General features: G+C 40.4%; 1 protein-coding gene across 1 annotated transcript in view; it reads left to right on the top strand.

The window, feature by feature from the left end:
• Window positions 1-19,225, top strand: part of STAT4 (signal transducer and activator of transcription 4) — a 41,878-nt gene that overhangs the window by 3,419 nt on the left and 19,234 nt on the right. The window contains exons 3-8 of the mRNA XM_005492767.4: window positions 621-765; window positions 13,350-13,448; window positions 14,250-14,342; window positions 16,203-16,281; window positions 17,835-17,920; window positions 18,547-18,698. Coding sequence (XP_005492824.1) covers window positions 621-765; window positions 13,350-13,448; window positions 14,250-14,342; window positions 16,203-16,281; window positions 17,835-17,920; window positions 18,547-18,698 — 654 coding nt within the window. The remainder of the gene's footprint in view (window positions 1-620; window positions 766-13,349; window positions 13,449-14,249; window positions 14,343-16,202; window positions 16,282-17,834; window positions 17,921-18,546; window positions 18,699-19,225) is intronic.

The raw sequence follows: 19,225 nt of genomic DNA, 5'->3' as shown, positions 1-19,225 counted from the left end.
TATCCCCAAATAGTTTGGCTGGAGGAAGGCTCAGCTGGTGCCTGGTGTGAAGAGATGTCTCTTCTGCCTGACCATCTGGCTGTTGCCTCCTGGAGCAAGTTATTGCTGCTGTTTCCCTCAGTGGAGGCACTAATTTGGACTCCTTTCTTCTACCAACCTGCCAGATTGCCATGAAATTTGCAAGAATTCTATCTTTTGGACTTCAAGCCTGTTGCCAACTTTGTCTGAAACTGGGCAGCAAATTCAGAAATTATATCTGTGTGACTGAGTGAGAAGGACAGTTTGCATAAGCCCCATTTCCTCTGACAAGTGAGCTGGAATTATTTAAATATTCACTGGACCAGAGGCTAGAAAAACCTGGTTGTCTCCTCTGGCTGACTCTACTGTCTGTGCTAACACCTCACCCTCCTTTTATGCATATTTGTGGGAATATTATTAAAAAAAACCCACAAAATCATAAAAATCATTATTCACAAGCTCTAACTATAGGCAAATTACCATATACTCAAAGTCTTTTTTTTTGCTGCCTAGATTTCTGAATAGATTATAATTTTCTGTACTGCTAGATTGACACATCATACAGCATTTTAAACGTGCATTGTTGTTCATTGACTCTTTAGGGAGGCTGCAGCCAACAATGAAGCAATGGCAATGATCCTTTTGCAGAATTTGATAATACAGGTGGACGAACAGCTGGACCGGGTTTCGCAGGAGAAGAATCTGCTCTTGATCCACAACCTGAAGAGAGTCAGGAAGCTGCTGCAGGTGGGTCATTGCTTCCAAGGCCAAACTGCCCTGCACACTCTCCCTGCTCTCTGGAGGCAGTGCTCGGGCTCTGTGGAGTGCAGTTTGTTCCAGTGTCCAGCTCAGAGCTGCCCCGATTGCCGCAGACTCCGAGCAGCTCTGGGAAAACTGAGCCTTCCGCAAGATAATTCCAAATAACAACTCCACTGTCTTTCTGTGGAACAGTAATTGCTGTTTCAATGCATGCAGCTTGGATACAATTGCTGTGACTTCTTAGCTCTCTGCGTATCTATGTTTCACTGAGCTCTTACAAATACAGTGCTTATAGATGCTCATGTTTATTACAAATGTAATTACCACCTCTCAGACACCTACAGATATTTAACTAAGGAATAAAATACATGCTTGGGGCTTAAGGCAGCACCATGAAAAAGGAACCTCTGTAAATCATTAGCATGCTTGCTGTTTTATGCTTTTCTGGGATTATTTGTTATGAATTACGTACAGGATTTACCGTTAGGCTTCTGCAAAATGGTATTTATTTTGATTGGCTGAATGTTTCTGTAATAATTGTGTATCTAAGGCAAGGATTCTCAGAGTTCCACTTCATTAGTCACCTACTTCCTGACACCTATCTGTCTTCTGCACAAAGCAGATATGCCATGGAGTTCAATGAAAATGTGGGGGTTTTTCTCTTCTTTGATGGTGTTTTCCATAAGTACTTAAATGATAATTACATTGCTTGCCAAACATTTTCTTTATTTGAGACATATGTACATACACACACACTGGCCTGGAAAATCTTAGCATGATTTCATCAATTACTTTGTTCTCTCCATGGCTGTGTCTTTCTACTCATTATCCCTAGTGGCGCCTCTTAAAAATATGACACTATTTCCATTGCTGCCACTTTTTCATCCTATGCTATGCAAGCAGCCCCCTGTAATTTAAAAATAAAGTCACTTTTTGTTTCTTTTCTGTTTTTTGGAGCAGCACTTTTCATAATTTCAGTAGTCTTCAAACACCAGATTTAGATTTACTCAACTGCAGAAATCCTGTTGTTTTTGTAATGATCTTGGCACATTTTACCACAAAGCTGTATCACCTTATAAAGGATTCTTCCACAGGGGCAGATCCATGGAAAGAGCATTTGAGGCCAAGCAGTTACACTACTGTATTCCTGCCTTAAAAGACAATGCATTTATGGTTGTACCATCACAATGTGCACAGGCAGAACCAGAACATATTTACATACAAGCTATATACAATTAAAGACTCTCATTGTTGTTCCTTCTACTCTCTGCCCCATTTGTTTTATTCTAATTTTTTTACCAAATCTTGAAGCATCAGCTCTGTGTGCTCTGCCAAATTGGGCACACCAAGCCAAGCAATCAGGCCTTGGGTGAACTCATTTGAGTTCATATAATAATCAGTATGAAAATGGCCTGAATAAAACCTCTTTCTTTCAAGTCCTGTCATGTTTGGAAATTGTATAATTATGTGCTTCAGCAGGAGCACAAACCAAAGGAGGGTCATTCCAGAAAGGCCAGAGAAGGGGAGTTTCAGGTGATTTGCGATTAAATGGTTTCTCAGGTGCTAGGGTCCGAGTCGCAATTCCAGAACAAGCCAAAATGCTCCGGCCTCCCCATTACAGCTGAACAGTGTTATGAACTCCTTGAGACCACATGTGTGATATTGCAATTATTTATACTGCCTATAAAACAGGATCAGAATCTTGAATATTGCAGTAGAATGTTTCTAGGTGAGGAAAAAAAAACCAAAACAGCAGCTCTCCCCATCACTAATAATGTTAACCTTTCCTCATTGTGTTAAGACAACACATAACCTGAATTTAGACAAAAAAAGCTATCCATTCACTTCCAAAATACACATGTAAACATGGATGGCACTTTCACTATTGGAGCTTTTCCTGATCTTGAACACTATCACCCACAGCCTATATTCTGATCTCCAAAATAATTTGAATAGCCTGAAGTAGGACCAGGCTCTTGCAAAGCCTGATAACAACCTATTATTGGATAAGAAAAATAATTTATACAGTCTTAAGAAATCTGTGACAGCAGAATTTTTGACTTTTGTGTAAATCACTATGTTACTAGTGATAAGGTATAGGACATGGAGGATAAATGCATTTTCAGGCAAGGTATGGGCTGCATGTTCTGTAGAGCTGCACAGCTCCTGCTGCAGCTGTTAAAGTTATTTCTTCACTGATTAGGTAAGTACATCAGTAAAGAAATGCTACAGCAGCTGAAATCAGCTGACAGCCCATCCTTGTTATCAACTGTCAAGTGTTATTAATGGACTGAATATGACACATAGTGTGGACAGCAGGTTCTGTAATGTCCTTAACTCTGAATATACAAATTATCTAATTATGGGTCTAATCTTTTGTCAATGCATGGCTGGTTGCATTTTATTGCTGAATATGTGAGAAGATTGGAAACGGGCATTTGGCTTCCCAGCCACAGCTGGAAGCCCTTGCAGATACCTAACTCTTGCAGTTTGAGCTAGTTTGTGACAGCTTTGTGAGACAGCACCAGAAAACTGTGACTGATGTACAGAGCAGGATGCCACAGTCCTTTTTGTCCCAACACACCACCTAGGGAACAGGAGGCTGGAATGCTACACTGTGAAACTAATGAGGTTTTTCAGTGGCTGATGAAGGAAAGACTGGGTTCCTAAATAGGGGAGGAAGCTGCTTTTGTAAACATCTTTTCCTATCTGGTGACTGTGAACAGAGTTGGTTTGACTTTCTCTGAAGGTTAGTTACCATGAGCCCACCTTTATATCTGCTTCGCTCTCTAGTGCAAGCACTTCTTTGAAATTTCACAGCTCCCTCCTCTTCCTTCCCCTCTGAACCACACACAGATGCACAGACCCTTGTGCATGGTGCACACACACAAAGCTGTCCAACCACAATACAAGATCTGAGTGCAATGTTTGTTCATTGCTTTGAGCCAAATTGTGTTACCCTATTGAGTAACACTTGACAAAATAGATAATGCTGGAAACCAGCACTTATCACTATGTACACAGCATCGTGTGTTGAGCTGTGGGAAAGGCTATAACAATAGCAATAATAAAGAAAAATTCAATTAGAGAACACACAAAAGCTATTCAAGAGCTACCTGCAGTTCTTGACAAAACACAAAAGGAGAGACTAACATTTAATCAGAAATACAACTGGATGGTTAGTGAAAGGAAGCAATGCACACCTCATAAGTGGCCTCTGCAGCTGTTTTCTAGACAGACAAGGACTCCTTAGGATCAAGATTCCCCATGCTGTTCCTGAGTCTGGAGAGTGTTATTGCTAGGAGTCTCCAGCACCACAGCCAAGCACGCCTCACCTAAAAGATTTCCTTGAGATTTTTGTTATCAAATTGAGAAAATCTTCTATTCTGTTTACTGAAACATCTTTCATAAATATGTTAGTTGTTCTGTGAAAATAAGAATGGAAATAGTGAAAGAAGGGAGAATCTGCCTGCCTCAGTTGCAATACAAAGTTTTGGGCAACCTTGGGGGTTCTGAAGGGCAAAGAGCAGAAGTCCAAGCAGGAAGATGAGTCTGCCTGACACCCCTGCATTTATATCACAGGGACCATCCCTATTCTCTCAATATTAGAGAAATAACTGTGGAGTCTGGCATTGCTGTTTAGACTGCTTACATTTCCAAAATTATCTGCAGGCAAAAAGAAACACTGAATAGTGTTTCAGGAAATATGTAATTTGAAAAAGCTATAAGTACTTGAAAATAGTGTTAAGAAACTTAGCTAAGCAGCTGTGGTCACTGCTAGCTCTCTGTAATTCGCTTCTCTATTTCTTACTTTCATTGAAACATCTCTTCTTCTTGACATTAATCTGGTATAAGTGCACATACTGTATTAAAATCAGGGTCAGCATTTTAGGTTAAAATCCTTCATATTTGCTTCCTACATTATTATTACTTCTCCAGTCAGTAAATTGCATTCATTTTTATAGCAGAGCAGCCTTTTGTTGCTGTGCTCTTCAGTGGGAGACAGAACAGCACAGTCTCTTTCTAAGGTTAAATTCTCTGTCCATCTTCCTAGAGAGCTCCTGCATCCCCCAGCAGCAGTCTTGGAAAGGGAAGAGGGAGAAAATGTTCAGAGGCAGTGGGGGAAAGAGCAGGGAAACCACACCTATAGTTCTTTCTCCTTCTAAAAATCTAAACGGAGAAAAGCAAAGCAGATTAGTCACAAGGAGATGGTTTGTGCTGTTGTTATGACAACAAAATGTAAAGGGCAGATGTTAAGCTTGGAAGAGCTGCCTGGCACTTCTAGGAACCACATTGCAGATGTAGAAGTCTGCATGACCTTGGCCTGTGGACGATTGCATCCCAGTGTTCAGAAGGAATGTTTGTGACAGTGTTCGCCTGTCCCTGCTGTAAGCCCCCAGTGGATTCAGTGCTCAGAGACTCTCATGGGAGACAGGCACTGTCCACATTGCTGACTCACATGCCAAAATCTGGGCTGGGAGAGAGCAGGCAGGCTGCAGTGCAGGCAGGGAGCCCAGGGCAGCCTGGGAATCAGAGCTGTGCCCCCATGTCCCACCGCTCCATTTAGGAATGGTGCTGATGGCAACTGCCCGTTCAGCTCTGGGATGTCCTTCCCCACACACACTCCAAGCTGGAAAGCTGGAGCACTCCTCCTGCTAGACAAGGATTAGCTCCATGGAATGCAGCCTGGCCCAAGTGTGGGTTCAGGTGAGCTCTCAGGAGGAGCCTCTGTCTGTGCTGTGCCCTGTGACAGGTGCAGGACAACCCCATCAGGACAAAAGCAGAAATTCCCAGAATCATCCTACTCATAACTGAAGCCCTTATTTATGCTCTAGTCTCAAGATAACTTCTGAAAGCAATCCCTTCTCATTAATGGCAACATGCATCTGTGTCACTTCTCTATTTATGGTATTCAGGGTGAAATCTGATTACATAAATTTTCCTTTATAGAAGTGAAATAACAGATTTCAGGAATAAGAAGGGATGCTCTGCTCATTTACCATTGAAGCCTGAGTTAATGAGCACAGTGTGTGCTCTGGGGAACAATTTGCTGTAAATTATGTATATTCATGAAATTCATTTAATTCTCACAGCAGATTCTCCAGTATTGGTGAACTTTACCACCTCCCCAGCCCTGCTAGAGCCTGAGATGGGGAGAGGGAGGGTAATGGGATTATGCCTGAATGAGCAGGTCTGTGGGCACACACACCATTAACACCTTAGGCTCTGTTTACAAAAGGAGAGGTCAGGCAGAAGCACCAGATCTGCTGATTCACACCCACCAGTTATATAAAATCAAGCTTTTGGAAGTTATAGTAAGTAGCTGGGAAATAGTTCTTTAGTTACATTACTTTATCCTACATGGCTCTGGCTGTTTTTATGGAAAGGTCTGGAATAGCTTCTGAAAGTATCTTCTGTCATCTGAAACAACATATATTAAGGCACTTTTTCCCACAAATACATCTTTACATGATGCTGCTGGAAACAGTAACCCAGCAGTGCATTCCTGATTCTGTGTCATGTTCCTGGTTATACTGCCCAGTTTGCTTCCATCTGTAATGGGCACTGAACACCCCTGTGCTTCTCCAGACAGAACTAAGTGAACAAATAAAGGTTCTTTTGTTCAAGTGACAGTTTGCAAAAGCCTCTGTACCAGAAAGGAGCATGCATAAGGAATGCAAGGAACAATCCTAAGATTATTCATTTCAGTACATCAAAGAAAGTGGACAAAACAGCATTAGATCCAAAACAAGACATTCCAGCTGGTGCTCAACAAACAATTCTAATAAGCCCTGTGCTGAGAAACAGTTGCAAAGAGTGGAAACAGCCATTGATGTTTTAGTTGCAGTTTCCTGTTAAAGCTTACAAACGAGTGAGAATGGAACAAAATAGAGAAAGTTCCTAATAAACCACGGAAGATCCATTTCAAAATGTTATTTACACGTATGTAGCACTTGTGTAGCCTGCCAGATCAACAACTCAACACGGTAAGGTAGGATGTGTTTTGAACCAGCATGTCCTGCTGTCTAACACAATTCAGATTGTATTAGACTGCTCCCAGTGAGTTTTTCAGTACAACCATTAAAGCTGTTTACAGAAAATTTTGGCGTGCAGATGGGAAACCCCGCACAGAAGTCTGTTTGCTGAAGCAGCTAGGTGTCTGCTCCTAGCAACTGCAGCCTGGTGACTGCAGCTAACAAAGGTTGTTAAAAATTACTGGTAGTACAAGGCTGAAAAAGGTTACTTGTTACAAGTAAAATACTTTGGGGGTTCTAGTTATTATTTAAAGAACACAAAAAAAAAGTTTATTAAACTTTCAGTTTGTTTCTGTAGAATGAAAAAGAGTTAACTTGCAGGCAGAAGTAAAAATACAAGCAAGCTAAATAACCTCTTGTGGGCTTTGTTCATTCTGAAGAATTAAGAGCCGAGTTGCAGTTGAACATCTGCCTGAGAGATTAGTTAATAATACTCAGGTCTTTGTGCCCAGAGGAGGAGGGGCATGTGGAGATCAGTCCTCTCTGTCCTCTGATGTTTTACCCTTTTTTCATAGGGAACATGGTATTTTTGCCCACTTTGAAATAAATCTCATTTTAAAAAGAAGTTAGTTATTCTCAAGTAAATATCAAATAAGAACTACCCTACATTATTCACCCCTCCCTGTCTATACAGTTCAACTGTCTGATGATGATTTCTACAGAAATGTATTTTCTGTAGCTTTATCTCACCCTACCTGTACAGAAATCTGCTGTTTCTGTAGGTTATTCCTTGAGTGGTTTAAGAGTCTCTAGTGGAAGGGACCCAGCAGTGGAATTTGAGGAGTAGAGAAAAAGCCTCTGTCTTCACAGCTCATTCACTGTGCTTTTACAGCTTTGCCTATTGCAATTTAGTTGCACATGCCCCCAGAAAAAAATATGATAATCTGGAAGTTATGCATCATACACTATGAGAAAACTACAAGACTACAAAGCTGTGTATTAGGACTTCCCACACATGATAGGAGTTTTCTAAAACAATGAGGTTGCCTTTAAGTTCTCTCACCTGTTTTGAGAGGGGGAAGGAGAAATCTAAAAATAAAAGTACAACAAGAGCAGTCTAAACAGGGAGTGTCACAGGCACTTCCTCTTAAAGACCTAGATAAAACAGAGGCATCTCTCTAGTAGAAGATTTTTTAGTAAGAATACTGCCTGTTTAAGTACAAGCTTTCAAAAAACTCCCAAGCACTTAGCATTTATCTGGCTAACACAAGGACCAGCTCGTTCTTTGTATTCTGCTGTTGTCTTCATTAGACTTTCTGCCTGGATGCATAAACAAAGATAGAAAACAAATCAAGGTGAAGTGTTATTTGTCATATTTGAAGGTGAAAACGGGAAATATGTATGTACAGCTATGCCTTCCCACCCACACATCCGAGATACACAGCTACACCAAATCTCTCTTTCTTTTAAAAAATGAAATTATAGACAAAAGGGGTTTTTCTCCCTGTTTTTTGATTTTATGAAAGATGAGATATTTGCTTTTCCAGAAAGATGCTGAGTACCAGACTTTGTAAAAGAATCATATCACAAGTAAGCAATAGGGAAGGAAATGTAATTTTACTTGACTTTGTTTTGCTGTTTCCTATCTCTCCTCCCTTCCATCAGCTTCTTTAAATATTCATTCAGTATGAACAAACACTTCAATGGTCATACTAAATAACTCTGCCACACCTCCAAGTAAAGCTCCTATTGTATACCATTAAAAGGCTCAAGAAGGGCTTTTTCTAGCAGAAATGAGAAGAGATACAGCTGATGGTTTTGAGAGTTAAAAAAGAAAGAAAGAAAGAAAGAAAGAAAGAAAGAAAGAAAGAAAGAAAGAAAGAAAGAAAGAAAGAAAGAAAGCAAGCAAAATAAAAGAAAAAGGAGAAAAGGAGCTAAAACCTGACCAAATTCTGAGACAATTTTCAGAATTGGAAAGCACCAAAACCTACTCAAGTCCTTTTATAGGTCACCTTGAAAACACAGAGATAATCAGGCAAACCCCTGACTGACTTTCTAAAAGTTTCATAGCACATCCTTCTACATCACAAGTCGAGACCAACACCTAATCCCCTGCTTTACCCACTGAAAACAGAGCCAGCTGCTCACATAGTGCATGTCCAGTATTCACTGATAGGTGTGTGCAGTGTACAGAGCCCTTGGACACATGGAAAGCAGTCAGTGTTTGTGTGGCTGGGAATGATCCACTTTGTGATGGAGCCACCCACAGGAAAATCAGCTAAAAAGCTGAAGTTTTAAAAATGGGAAGAAAAGAAGAGTAAGAGAAGACTCTGGTCTGGATTTCTTCATTTCTGTCTGAGTAAGCAGATACTAAAACTGATAGTTGTTTGGTGTTCTTTTTGAAAGCACATGTAATTTAAAATGTCAAATACATATTTTAAAATTTCTCCCTGACCTTGCAGCTTGCAAAACCTAACCTTTCCTTTCCCCAGCCACTGTTTCATGTGCCTTTAACATACTCCAAAGAGTTCAAGCTGTTTTAAAATTTGGCTAAAGGGCATAAACTCTGCATGCTATAACGTACAGCCTGTTTTTGCAGAAATGCCTCTTTGTTTTTCTCCATGATCTAGTAAGATACTGTCACAACAGATGTCCCTGGAGTGGAAAGAGTGCATGCCGGGTGGCAGTAGGAAGGTTTTCTCCAAGGAAATGTCATCAGCATTCTCAGAAAATTGTCACCTGTTCAGAATGAAAGTTCAAGTTCCCCCTGTTTGCTTAAATTTAGCATCATGCTGGTAGTTCTTGAGAAGAATCCAGTCCAAATAAGATAATTTGCTGTTTGTTGTAACTCATGGCATGGAAAGACCTCATTGGAACAGAAGAGAGGAGAAAGAAAACTTCTAAGAACAACAGAATTACAGTAGTATTAGCAGATACTTTGATTTGAAAGAAGAAAAGCAAATGCTCAATTTCTCTATGTTGTTATTTGTCAAAAGACAAATATAATTTTTTTTCCTTACATGTTTAAACTTATTAATACGAGTTTGTATATCTAAAGAATCCACATTCTTCTTCCTCTTCTGGCTGCTAGTGTTCATGTCACTCTAAGTTAGGATTCCCCCATCTCACAAGCCATTTTTGCTTGGAGTTCCTTTAATTTTCCAACTTAAACTACTCTTTGCTGCTAAGAGATGGTTTTCAATAGTAATTCAGAAATCAAGGTCATGTTGGGCAATTTCTGCCCTCAACTAAAGACAAAATGGAAGCGCAGAGCAACAAGAGCTAGCAGTAGGTGAATAATAAGGGAACACTAAGCAGTACATTCCAAAGTGTAATTAAAGCTGAACTGAGAAGTACAAAACACAGGCAGAATTTTTTTAGCATTATTATTTTTCCAGAGTCAAAAACATGGCTGTTGTGACTTTTAGTAGCTATCGTTATTCAATAAGTTGCAATTATTGAGCTATTTAGTGTTACAATTCATTTATCCATTTATTACTGATGAGTTGCAATCCATCTGCTCCCTTACTACAAAAGGGGCTGCACCAGGAGCACAGGTGGCAGCTCTCTGTTGACCTTCTTGGCATCTACTCAAACTGAATCAAGTTGAAGAAGCACCTGGCATAAGTATGAAGAAGCCTGGCATAAGTATGGGAATCACTATGGACCCAGCTTGTTTCTAGAGATTTATGAGTTAGAGAAGAAAGAAAGGGAGGGGGAAAAGTGAATTTCCACTGCACCTCTTGATTCAGATGCTTTTCTCTTAATGAAACAAAGAAAGGGAGAGGAAGGAAGAGCTTTTGAAAGTTTTGCATATGAATCGTGTCTAGAAACGCTAGGGAAGTCCCTAATAACTGGCATCCTTTGTGGGGAATTTTAACACATCCCACTGTCACAATTTTTTTTTTAAGAGCCTCTTCTACATAAATGCATTTTTGCAGCTCCAAGAGAGGATATTTACTTCTTGACTTGGTTAAATAGTTTTTCTGGACCCCTTTAAACCCTTGCAGTGCTGGAATTCTGTTGGGCAGTGGTAAGCCAGGACTAAGGAAAGCCTTAAAGGTAAGCTACAGAACCTCAGGCTTTGTAGCTTCAGGTGCCAATGTATGGCATGAACCCTTACTGGCCATCTAGGGGGAAGGTGAAACTCTGTTTTACTACCAAAAAGAAGTAACAGCCACAAGTAGAAATTAACAGAGGAATTAATATGCCCATCAGTGGTCTTACAGCAGTGGCAGATTTCTCCCCACAGCTTTCATCCCAAAGTAACAGGACTTTTATCCCTCTAATCAAGGTACAGATGGATGAGACAGGCTTAGCCACAACAGCTGGAACAAGGCAGGACTGTTCCCCCCTCTCCCAACTCTACCTGTGCTCATCCTTAGTAATAAACTGATCCTTTGCTGAGCAGTTTCAGTCCACCAAGGAGCAGAAAACCCAGTCAGTAAAAAAAGCATGAGTCATTTCCATGCCAGTTAGCAGCCTGGACTGGCTCCCTAAGGAGTCAGGCACTGGGCTGGAGCACAGCCAGGAGCACAGCCACTCTCTGCTGCAGTTAATTTGCCCTGGCTGTGGCTGTTGGACCTCAGTTCCACGTGACACCCCGCTCAATCCTTTGCAGGAAGATCACAGCCATTTCCCACATTGCTCTATTTCCTTCCCAAAGCTACATCCTGACCTACAGAGAGAGATTGGGAATATGCCCAGTGAAGGGGACTGTGAATACATTACTGGACCTGAAGTGCAGCGGTGTTGAAGGAAGTGTGCAGCGACATTGTAGTTACTGGCCTCACAGCCATGGAGCTGCCAGGGAGAAATGTGTAGTGCCAAAGATCTGTCACTGTTATTTGACATGGACATCAGCAGTGTATCCTCAATCAAGTCTCCTCCCACTGCCCAGGAAGGAGCAGGCAGGGAGGGAGTGCTTGGTGTTTGATCTGAGGCGTAGTGTGTCCTGGGTAGTATTACTCACCACTTCTTGTTTACAGAGAAGCTCCTAAAACCAGTCAGGTTCATAACTCCTGTTCCTCAGATACAGATGGCTGCTGGAGCAAAGTGCCTTCCTGAACTGCTTTTAAGGACATGAAGGGAGGCACAGCACTGGGGCTACTCTGGGTGTGCACTGGATGCACTGTGGGGCATGTACTTTTCCTGTCCTGAAAAGATTTCAGAAGCCATAGAAACAAAGTTTTGTTTCATTGCTAACAATGACAGGGCAGTCAAAGCTTTCTTGGAAGGGAACATTTGGTACCTTGGTTATTTAGTTTTAAGAGCCCTGTATCTTTTGCCTTAGTCCATACCTGGAACCACAGTACGCATGGTATTTAATACCAAACAGTTCATACCAAGTTGCCATGATCAAAACTACCACTTTTAATATGGTATTTCTTTACTTTGCAATTGAAGTCAAAACATATTTCAGATTACACATTTTATGCATAAGCTCACAGGAAATGTTTACTGAAAAGCATTAGAAAGGTATGTTTAATGCCACAGTACTTGCTGCATACAGAAGCAATGTGTTCACATTTCTGTCAGATGCATTCACACCCTTGTGTCTAACATAACAATTGGTGAGAGATATCAAAGGAAGATATGGCATCAATTAAAGAATATAAAGTATCAAAGTACATAAACTTACTGTGCCACATTCAGAGATAGCTAGAATAAAAGAGGTTCTGAGTGGCAGGGAGATATGATGAAAATAAAGACTAAAGATAAAGAGGAAAAAATTTAGTAAGTCCAGAAGTGGGAACTGTACAGGAAAAGAAATTAAATGGACTAATTCTGATGAATGGACAAACACTATGAGCAGTGAATGAAGGGTATCTGAATGAATGATAGTGAATGAAAGGCATGAAGGATACTGAGAAACAATGAATGAATATATCACCATAAAGGAAGCGGCTTGAGAGTCCTGGATCATTCCAATTTTATAAATACAGCATAAACCAATATTAGTTCAAATTGTGCCCAGTCCTCAGTCATGCGTCAGCAAGTCAGCACTTTATTTATGGTGGTATAAAAATATAGATTTTTTTTCATTCTTTGTCTTGGGACAAAAATTACTTATTCCGTCATCTCAGGCACATTATTTTTTAAAAGAGAAAAATTGTTCATAGACATTAAATTTTAAAGTCTTCTGCTTTATGCTGAGGAAGCTTTCCTGCTTGCATCATTACCATATTGATATGCTTACAAACTTTTTTGTTGGCAGAAATGCTACATGCTAAGCAGCAACATCCTATTGAAAATCGAAGGTGTGATAAAATCGTGCCCAGAATAGGCTGACAGGAAAGCCCTTTCAAAACAGCTGTGTTAGCAGGGGAGCTAATTTGATCTCAAAATTATATACATCTCGGAATTGTATCTTTATAATCTCTGTGGAACATTGTTCAGAATATTTTATGACGGTGGCACTAACTGATGCTGCCCTGAAAGGCTGAACCAGCACATGGAAAGGGGACTCCTTTCCACCCACACCAATCTGCACCTCATAGACACTCATAGACACTCATAGATCATGTTGCTTGTGATTTCCAGAGGGACATCCTGAATTGTGGAATTTTTTTGAGTTGTATTTACTTGTGCTTGCAGGGCAAATATCATGGTAATCCCATGCATATAGCAGTGATCATCTCAAACTGCTTAAGAGAAGAAAGAAGAATATTGGCTGCAGCCAGCATGCCTGTACAGGTAATGAATTACATTTCACTAATCTGCTCCATGTTAATCTGCTCACATGCTTTTCAAACCAAATCCTGTCCCCTCATTCCACTGAAGTGATTTGTGTGCACTCAGGGTTGCCAAATGTTGCCCTTTAAACTCACATTTGAACTTCATTAGTGACTCTTCTGCTGGAAACATTGCTATGAGGGACTTCCATGTCACAGCTAATCTTCAAAGACTTTAATCTGTAGGAAAGGTTTTAAAGAGATTATTCTTTGCGAAACAGATGTGTGTATTTTAAATTATGCAATGCATTAATTCATATTAACTATGAAATGCAAAAGACATTCTATCCAATACAGTTGGATGATTTATAGAGTTATTGATGATTTTTATGTTGTTTGGAGAAAAAAAAGTCAAATTACATATGAAACTTATTTTGGGGAAATTGTTACATGATGAAAACCCAGAGAGAATTTTTAAGACAAACATGTTCTTGTTAATCACTTGTGGATGTAATCCGCATTCCTACATGAGTCTTGTGCCATGGATATTTTTTTAAAAATCTAATAATCTATATTTCATTTACCTGATATTTAATACCTGCAGTATACCCACACCTTTTAATCTCTTGGATTTCAAAGTTAAAGCTGCATGTTTTTCAAATGTGTAGAACTAAACTTATCTGTGTGTTTACAGCAGTCTGCAGATGGTTGAACTCTGGCTTTGGAATTCCCTCACTGTGCTGGAACTTGCAGTTCAGTTTCTATCACCTATTATTACTATAAATATTACTCACCCACCAATTATCTGTTCAATGTGTTCCAGGGGCCACTGGAAAAGTCTCTACAGAGCTCTGTGGTTTCAGAACGTCAGAGAAATGTAGAACACAAAGTGTCAGCGATCAAGAACAGCGCTCAGGTACCTTTTTTGTCCTGTGTGCTGTCTCTGCCCACCTGATTTTCATACAGACACACCTGAGCTGTCTTTAGGCTGGGTAGCACAACAACTTCTGCCAACAGATACACCATCCATTTTCCATTATTCCAAGGACATCTGCCCACACTGACAGCTCAGGACACACCTGGATCCTCAGATGTTAGCAGCTGTCTGGGTTCAGTGTGAGAGCTCCCTATTTTAAAGCTGTCACACTCATCCCTAGGGAAGTTGCAGGCAGACCACTGAGTGCAGTAAGAGCATAGCTACAGTCTCTAAAAAGATAAGAAGTTCAGAAAATGTATTTTTGCAATTTCACCTCCTTTAGCTGGGTCAGCAGTAGCTTAACCTTCCCAAGCTCTGAGTCATGCACCGAGACCTTTGTCGAGGTGAAGGCTACGTGACACAATTGCGTGGTTTGGAGTCATGAGGGGACAAGAACACTGGCAGCTGGTGGTAACCACTCTCCAGGAGTTTCTCATGCCATTGCAGGCCACAGCTGGGCTGAGCCAAACCTGTAGCTATGTCCCAGAGACCCTGAAAGCTCAGAGAATGCCCATTCAGTTCAAGGCAGGATAAGGATTCAAAGTACCCATGGCTTTTTTGCTATCCCACTTTCAGCTTTGCAGCAGTCTCAGGGTAGAAACTATATTTGAAATACCTGTCCATATGTTGTTCAAGAGCAACACTTCTGGTATACTGGAAAGAGATTCTAGTGGCATTCTCTCATCATTCTTTCACAGAGAAGAAGGGTTAGAGAGATCAAACCCGTAGAAGGATAAAGTAGATTCAGAAGAATGTAATACTAGGTCTCATCTTACAACTTTATGTGTAGATAAAGAGTTGCAGAGCAGACAAAACAGCAGCCTATCAAGCTGCTCCTCCTGCCTGTGTGGGGAAGCACAGCCACCCCAAAGGACCAGTGAAAATGAGAACATTTTCTAGATAGCAGGGTTGGAGTTTTTTAGTAGGTAATTAAGTTGAACGCAGAAATTAGCCAGCTCCTCGTGCATGTAATTTCATACTTTACGCATATAATTTAAAACTTTCGTCTCCAAAAATAAAGAGTAAGCCAAAATGGCTAATTGTGTGTGGGCTCATTTAGCAAACAAGTTTATGTACTTTCAGACTCTTAATGTGCACATCTTAGGAAAGCAAAAAGGATTGTTTATGAGTTGTTGGCAAAATCAAGGCTTCCTATAAACAGCACAGAAATAGACCTTCAAAGTACAGCAGATAATTTCCTACAGTTTCATTTTCCTTCTTTTGATGGGGTGTTTTGAATTATTATTGATTGGTTACTAGAAAATATCTTTAATATTTTTTAATAGCACATATGAAAAGAAAGCTGCAAAATGCCAAAGGAGCAAAAATGTTTCATTTCTTTATCCAAATTCTTAAAACATTCTGTAAATAAATTCTGTGAGTTCTACTCCTGTGTGACTCCACCTTTTTTGGCTTTGCACACCCCAATTAAATTTCCATTTAAGTAAATGTAAAATTATCCCTTTGCCCTGCTTTAAAGTTTCAATGTTATGCATTATGGGCATAACAATTTCAGTTTAGCTCAGGCTAACACAATTGTTCCTACTTGCTTTTATGTCATTGCACTAGTAAACAAGAAGGGATAAAGCTGAATCAACCACTGTCAAACACAGGATAGAGGATGATATTTGACATTCTAAACAAGTAAAATAAATCTGTAGCTATAAATTTATTATTCAATCATACTTTATAAAGTTTACAAGACAGTAAACAAGAGTTCCCAGAACTATTCAGGGGTTTTCAAATGGTAAGAAAGGAAAATACTACATCATGCATTTGTTCATTTCTCTCCTGTGAAAGATGACTGACCAAGATGTGAAATACTTGGAAGACTTGCAAGAGGAATTTGACTTCAGGTACAAAACAATACAGAGCTTAGGTAAGAGTTTTTATACTCATTTTTGGATTCCCTAGGAAATGGCTGGTTCTGCAGCTAGACTACAGCATCAGGGGGTTGTGTGCATTACTTGATTAATATATGTAAACATAAAAATGGATCTTTGGTTTATATAAAGTTTTAGTCCTGGAACAAAATTACTCTTTTGGCGTTAAGAGGGTAAAGAAAGTATAGTTATTTCCTATGGATAAGCTACCTAATGGCATATAAAGTAGTATATTTCTTAATTTAAAGAACCTATTTCTCAATATCCTCACCTTTTACATGGCCCTTTCTTTGGGAGAATGTGGAAGGGACTCCTTTTTCCCAGAGTCATGCAGAACTGATTTTTCTTGCCTCTAACTTGGCTTTCTGTTCTTTTTTGACCACAGTGGTGATAACCAGCTGGTAAGCACTCTGAATGCATGTTTGACCAGCCTGTGATGGCTGAGATCTGCATGTGGAACAGTCCTTGCATGATCTCTTTCAGAAAAGAAACTGGGGTCTGCTTGTGTCTGCTCAGATATCTTTATATTGCCTTCCTTTAAACCTGCAAAGATGCTAGGCTTAAAACATCCAAGTCCTTAAGCACATCAATCCTAAATGTTGAAGGCTGGATATGACCCAGCAATCAGAAGACTTGCCATAGTTTAATGAGTTTCTAGTCATCAGGTCAGTCATAATTACTGACCACACAGATACCTGAAAGCTGGACTGACATAAGACATGCTGACAATAAATGACTTTCAGGGCTTAAATTTCACTGCTCTGCTCCAGCACAGCCAGCTTAGAGTGTGTGGGAGCAATTGCTGTGGCTGAGGTGGTGCTGGTTACTTGTCTGCCTCTACTGAAACATCTACCCTGACTCAATAGGAAGGCATCCATCCAGAGCTTAGCAGGCACACAGTTGGCACCAATTTCTTTTTTGAATGTAGCATGAAAGATGCAAAAGGTTGGTGAAAGTGAGGGTGGGAAAGAGCTGCATGTGAAAGAGCATGGGTGAGCTTGGGGGCTCTTGGAACTACTGCCTGACCCAGAGAAGGACAAACACTAGACAGAGAGGGAAATGCCCAGTGACCAGTGCTCCTTGCTGCTGAAATTCCCCTGGTGATGAGCACTTCATCTCTGTTGCAAATGCCTCCCAGCCAGACATTGCAATTCATGTCAAGTCCAAAGAGCTTTAGCCTAACTGCTGACACCACGAGCTGTTTGTGTTTACAGATCAATCATTGATCCAAGCCAGATGTACATAATACACAGGAGTATGCACAGGGATGAGAAATTTAGAGAACTCTGGGTATCACTTGTATGTTTTCTGCCTTTTCCTGCCCCACAAACACATCTACAGACAGGATCCATAAAACCTTATGTTAAACTTTTACTAAAGCTAGTCCTTTCAAATGAAATAGGCTGTTGCATAATCTACTGATGTTCACAGTTTATTTTTTCACTAGTTCTTGCTGCAGCCTGGTTGTGGTTTGTTTTCCTCATCTCCCCTTATAAACAGGCACACACACCCACACGTATTTATACTGATTTTTTTTCGTCCCCTGCAGAGCAGAATGACAAAAACAGCGCCCTCATTAAACAGGAAATGTTGGCGTTGCAGGCAATGCTCAATACTTTAGACTACAAGAGAAAGGTTAGTGACAATGTTTTGTCATTTGTGGTTTATCTGCTTTCTCCCCTAATTCTCACACCAAATACTCAAATGTGTATGTGTGCCTTTCTAAATTTTCATCTCAGAAGAGCAGACTCATTTCACTGGAGTTAAAAATTTGCAAAATGTTTGGGCAGGTCTGGGTGATTTGAACTAGAAGTTAAGAAATTGGCAATTAAGTAACAGCTCAGTCAAGGATCTGGTTCTGCACACTTTAAGAGTGAAGCAATTTGAGTCCATGAGGGTTATGAGTAAATCAAGCAAACAAAAACACAATGCATTTTATATGATACAAAACAACAGCAGAACTTTCTGAACTTGACAGAGCTTGCAAGTGTCAAAATCTCCAATATCTTGGAGATATTTTGCCCACAGATAATGCAACACTCTTCTCTCCTACCCTCCCAAAAAAAAAATTACTGAAGAAGAATTCATAGGGATTCAGGATTAATATACAATGGGTGATGAATCCTGTCACTGAAGCAATAGGAACTAAACACGGTTACTTTCAGAATAATTGAAAAAAACATGGTAAGTGCTTCATGCTAGTTGTTGAATTCTGCAGCTGTTGCCTGTGGTCAGTTAGTGGCACCTTTGCTCTTTTCCAGGAGGTGCTCAGTAAGATCGGGCGTGTGATCCATGAGATCGATGTGCTGATGAGCAACATGCTGACCGAGGAGCTGCTGGACTGGAAGAGGCGGCAGCAGATCGCCTGCATCGGGGGGCCCCTCCACGGGGGGCTCGACCAGCTCCAGAACTGGTAAACCTGCCCTGACCTCGTGCTTCCACCGAAAACCACAGGAAGTCTGCTGCACTTGAAATGATCATTCCTTTAGATCAGCTGCAACAGCAGCAAATTCACCAGCAGCTAAGAGAGTAAATAACTAAAAGGTGCTCACTAAAAGCAACATTCGCCATTCTGAATGAACACTAGCCTGGCTTGTGGTAGTCACTAATTTTTGGGTTTGTGTCCTCCAGATACATGAGACATACCCACTTGGGAGTTTTGCTTGAGTAAGAATGGTGCTGACTGAGTTTGTCATTGTAGGCAGTGGGAGTTGTGTCTAGGCAGGAGCTGGGTAGAGGCTTTATGCTTTGACTCACTCCTCCAGACTTTACACTGTGTAGGGATTGAATGGCAGTAGTCTCTGTGATGGCAACTCTGAAGTGATTGCAAATAAAAAGAAAATAGCATTATATTCAAAATATAGTGTACTCACAAAATGTCACCACAACATCATGGTCACTACTCTCCCATCAAAACTCTCATATGGAAAAGGTGAAGTA

This window comes from Zonotrichia albicollis, chromosome 10, assembly GCF_047830755.1.
Source record: "Zonotrichia albicollis isolate bZonAlb1 chromosome 10, bZonAlb1.hap1, whole genome shotgun sequence".
Taxonomy (NCBI): Eukaryota; Metazoa; Chordata; class Aves; order Passeriformes; family Passerellidae; genus Zonotrichia; species Zonotrichia albicollis.
Note: the sequence above shows the minus strand (reverse complement) of the source record. Positions and strands in the feature narration are given on the sequence as shown.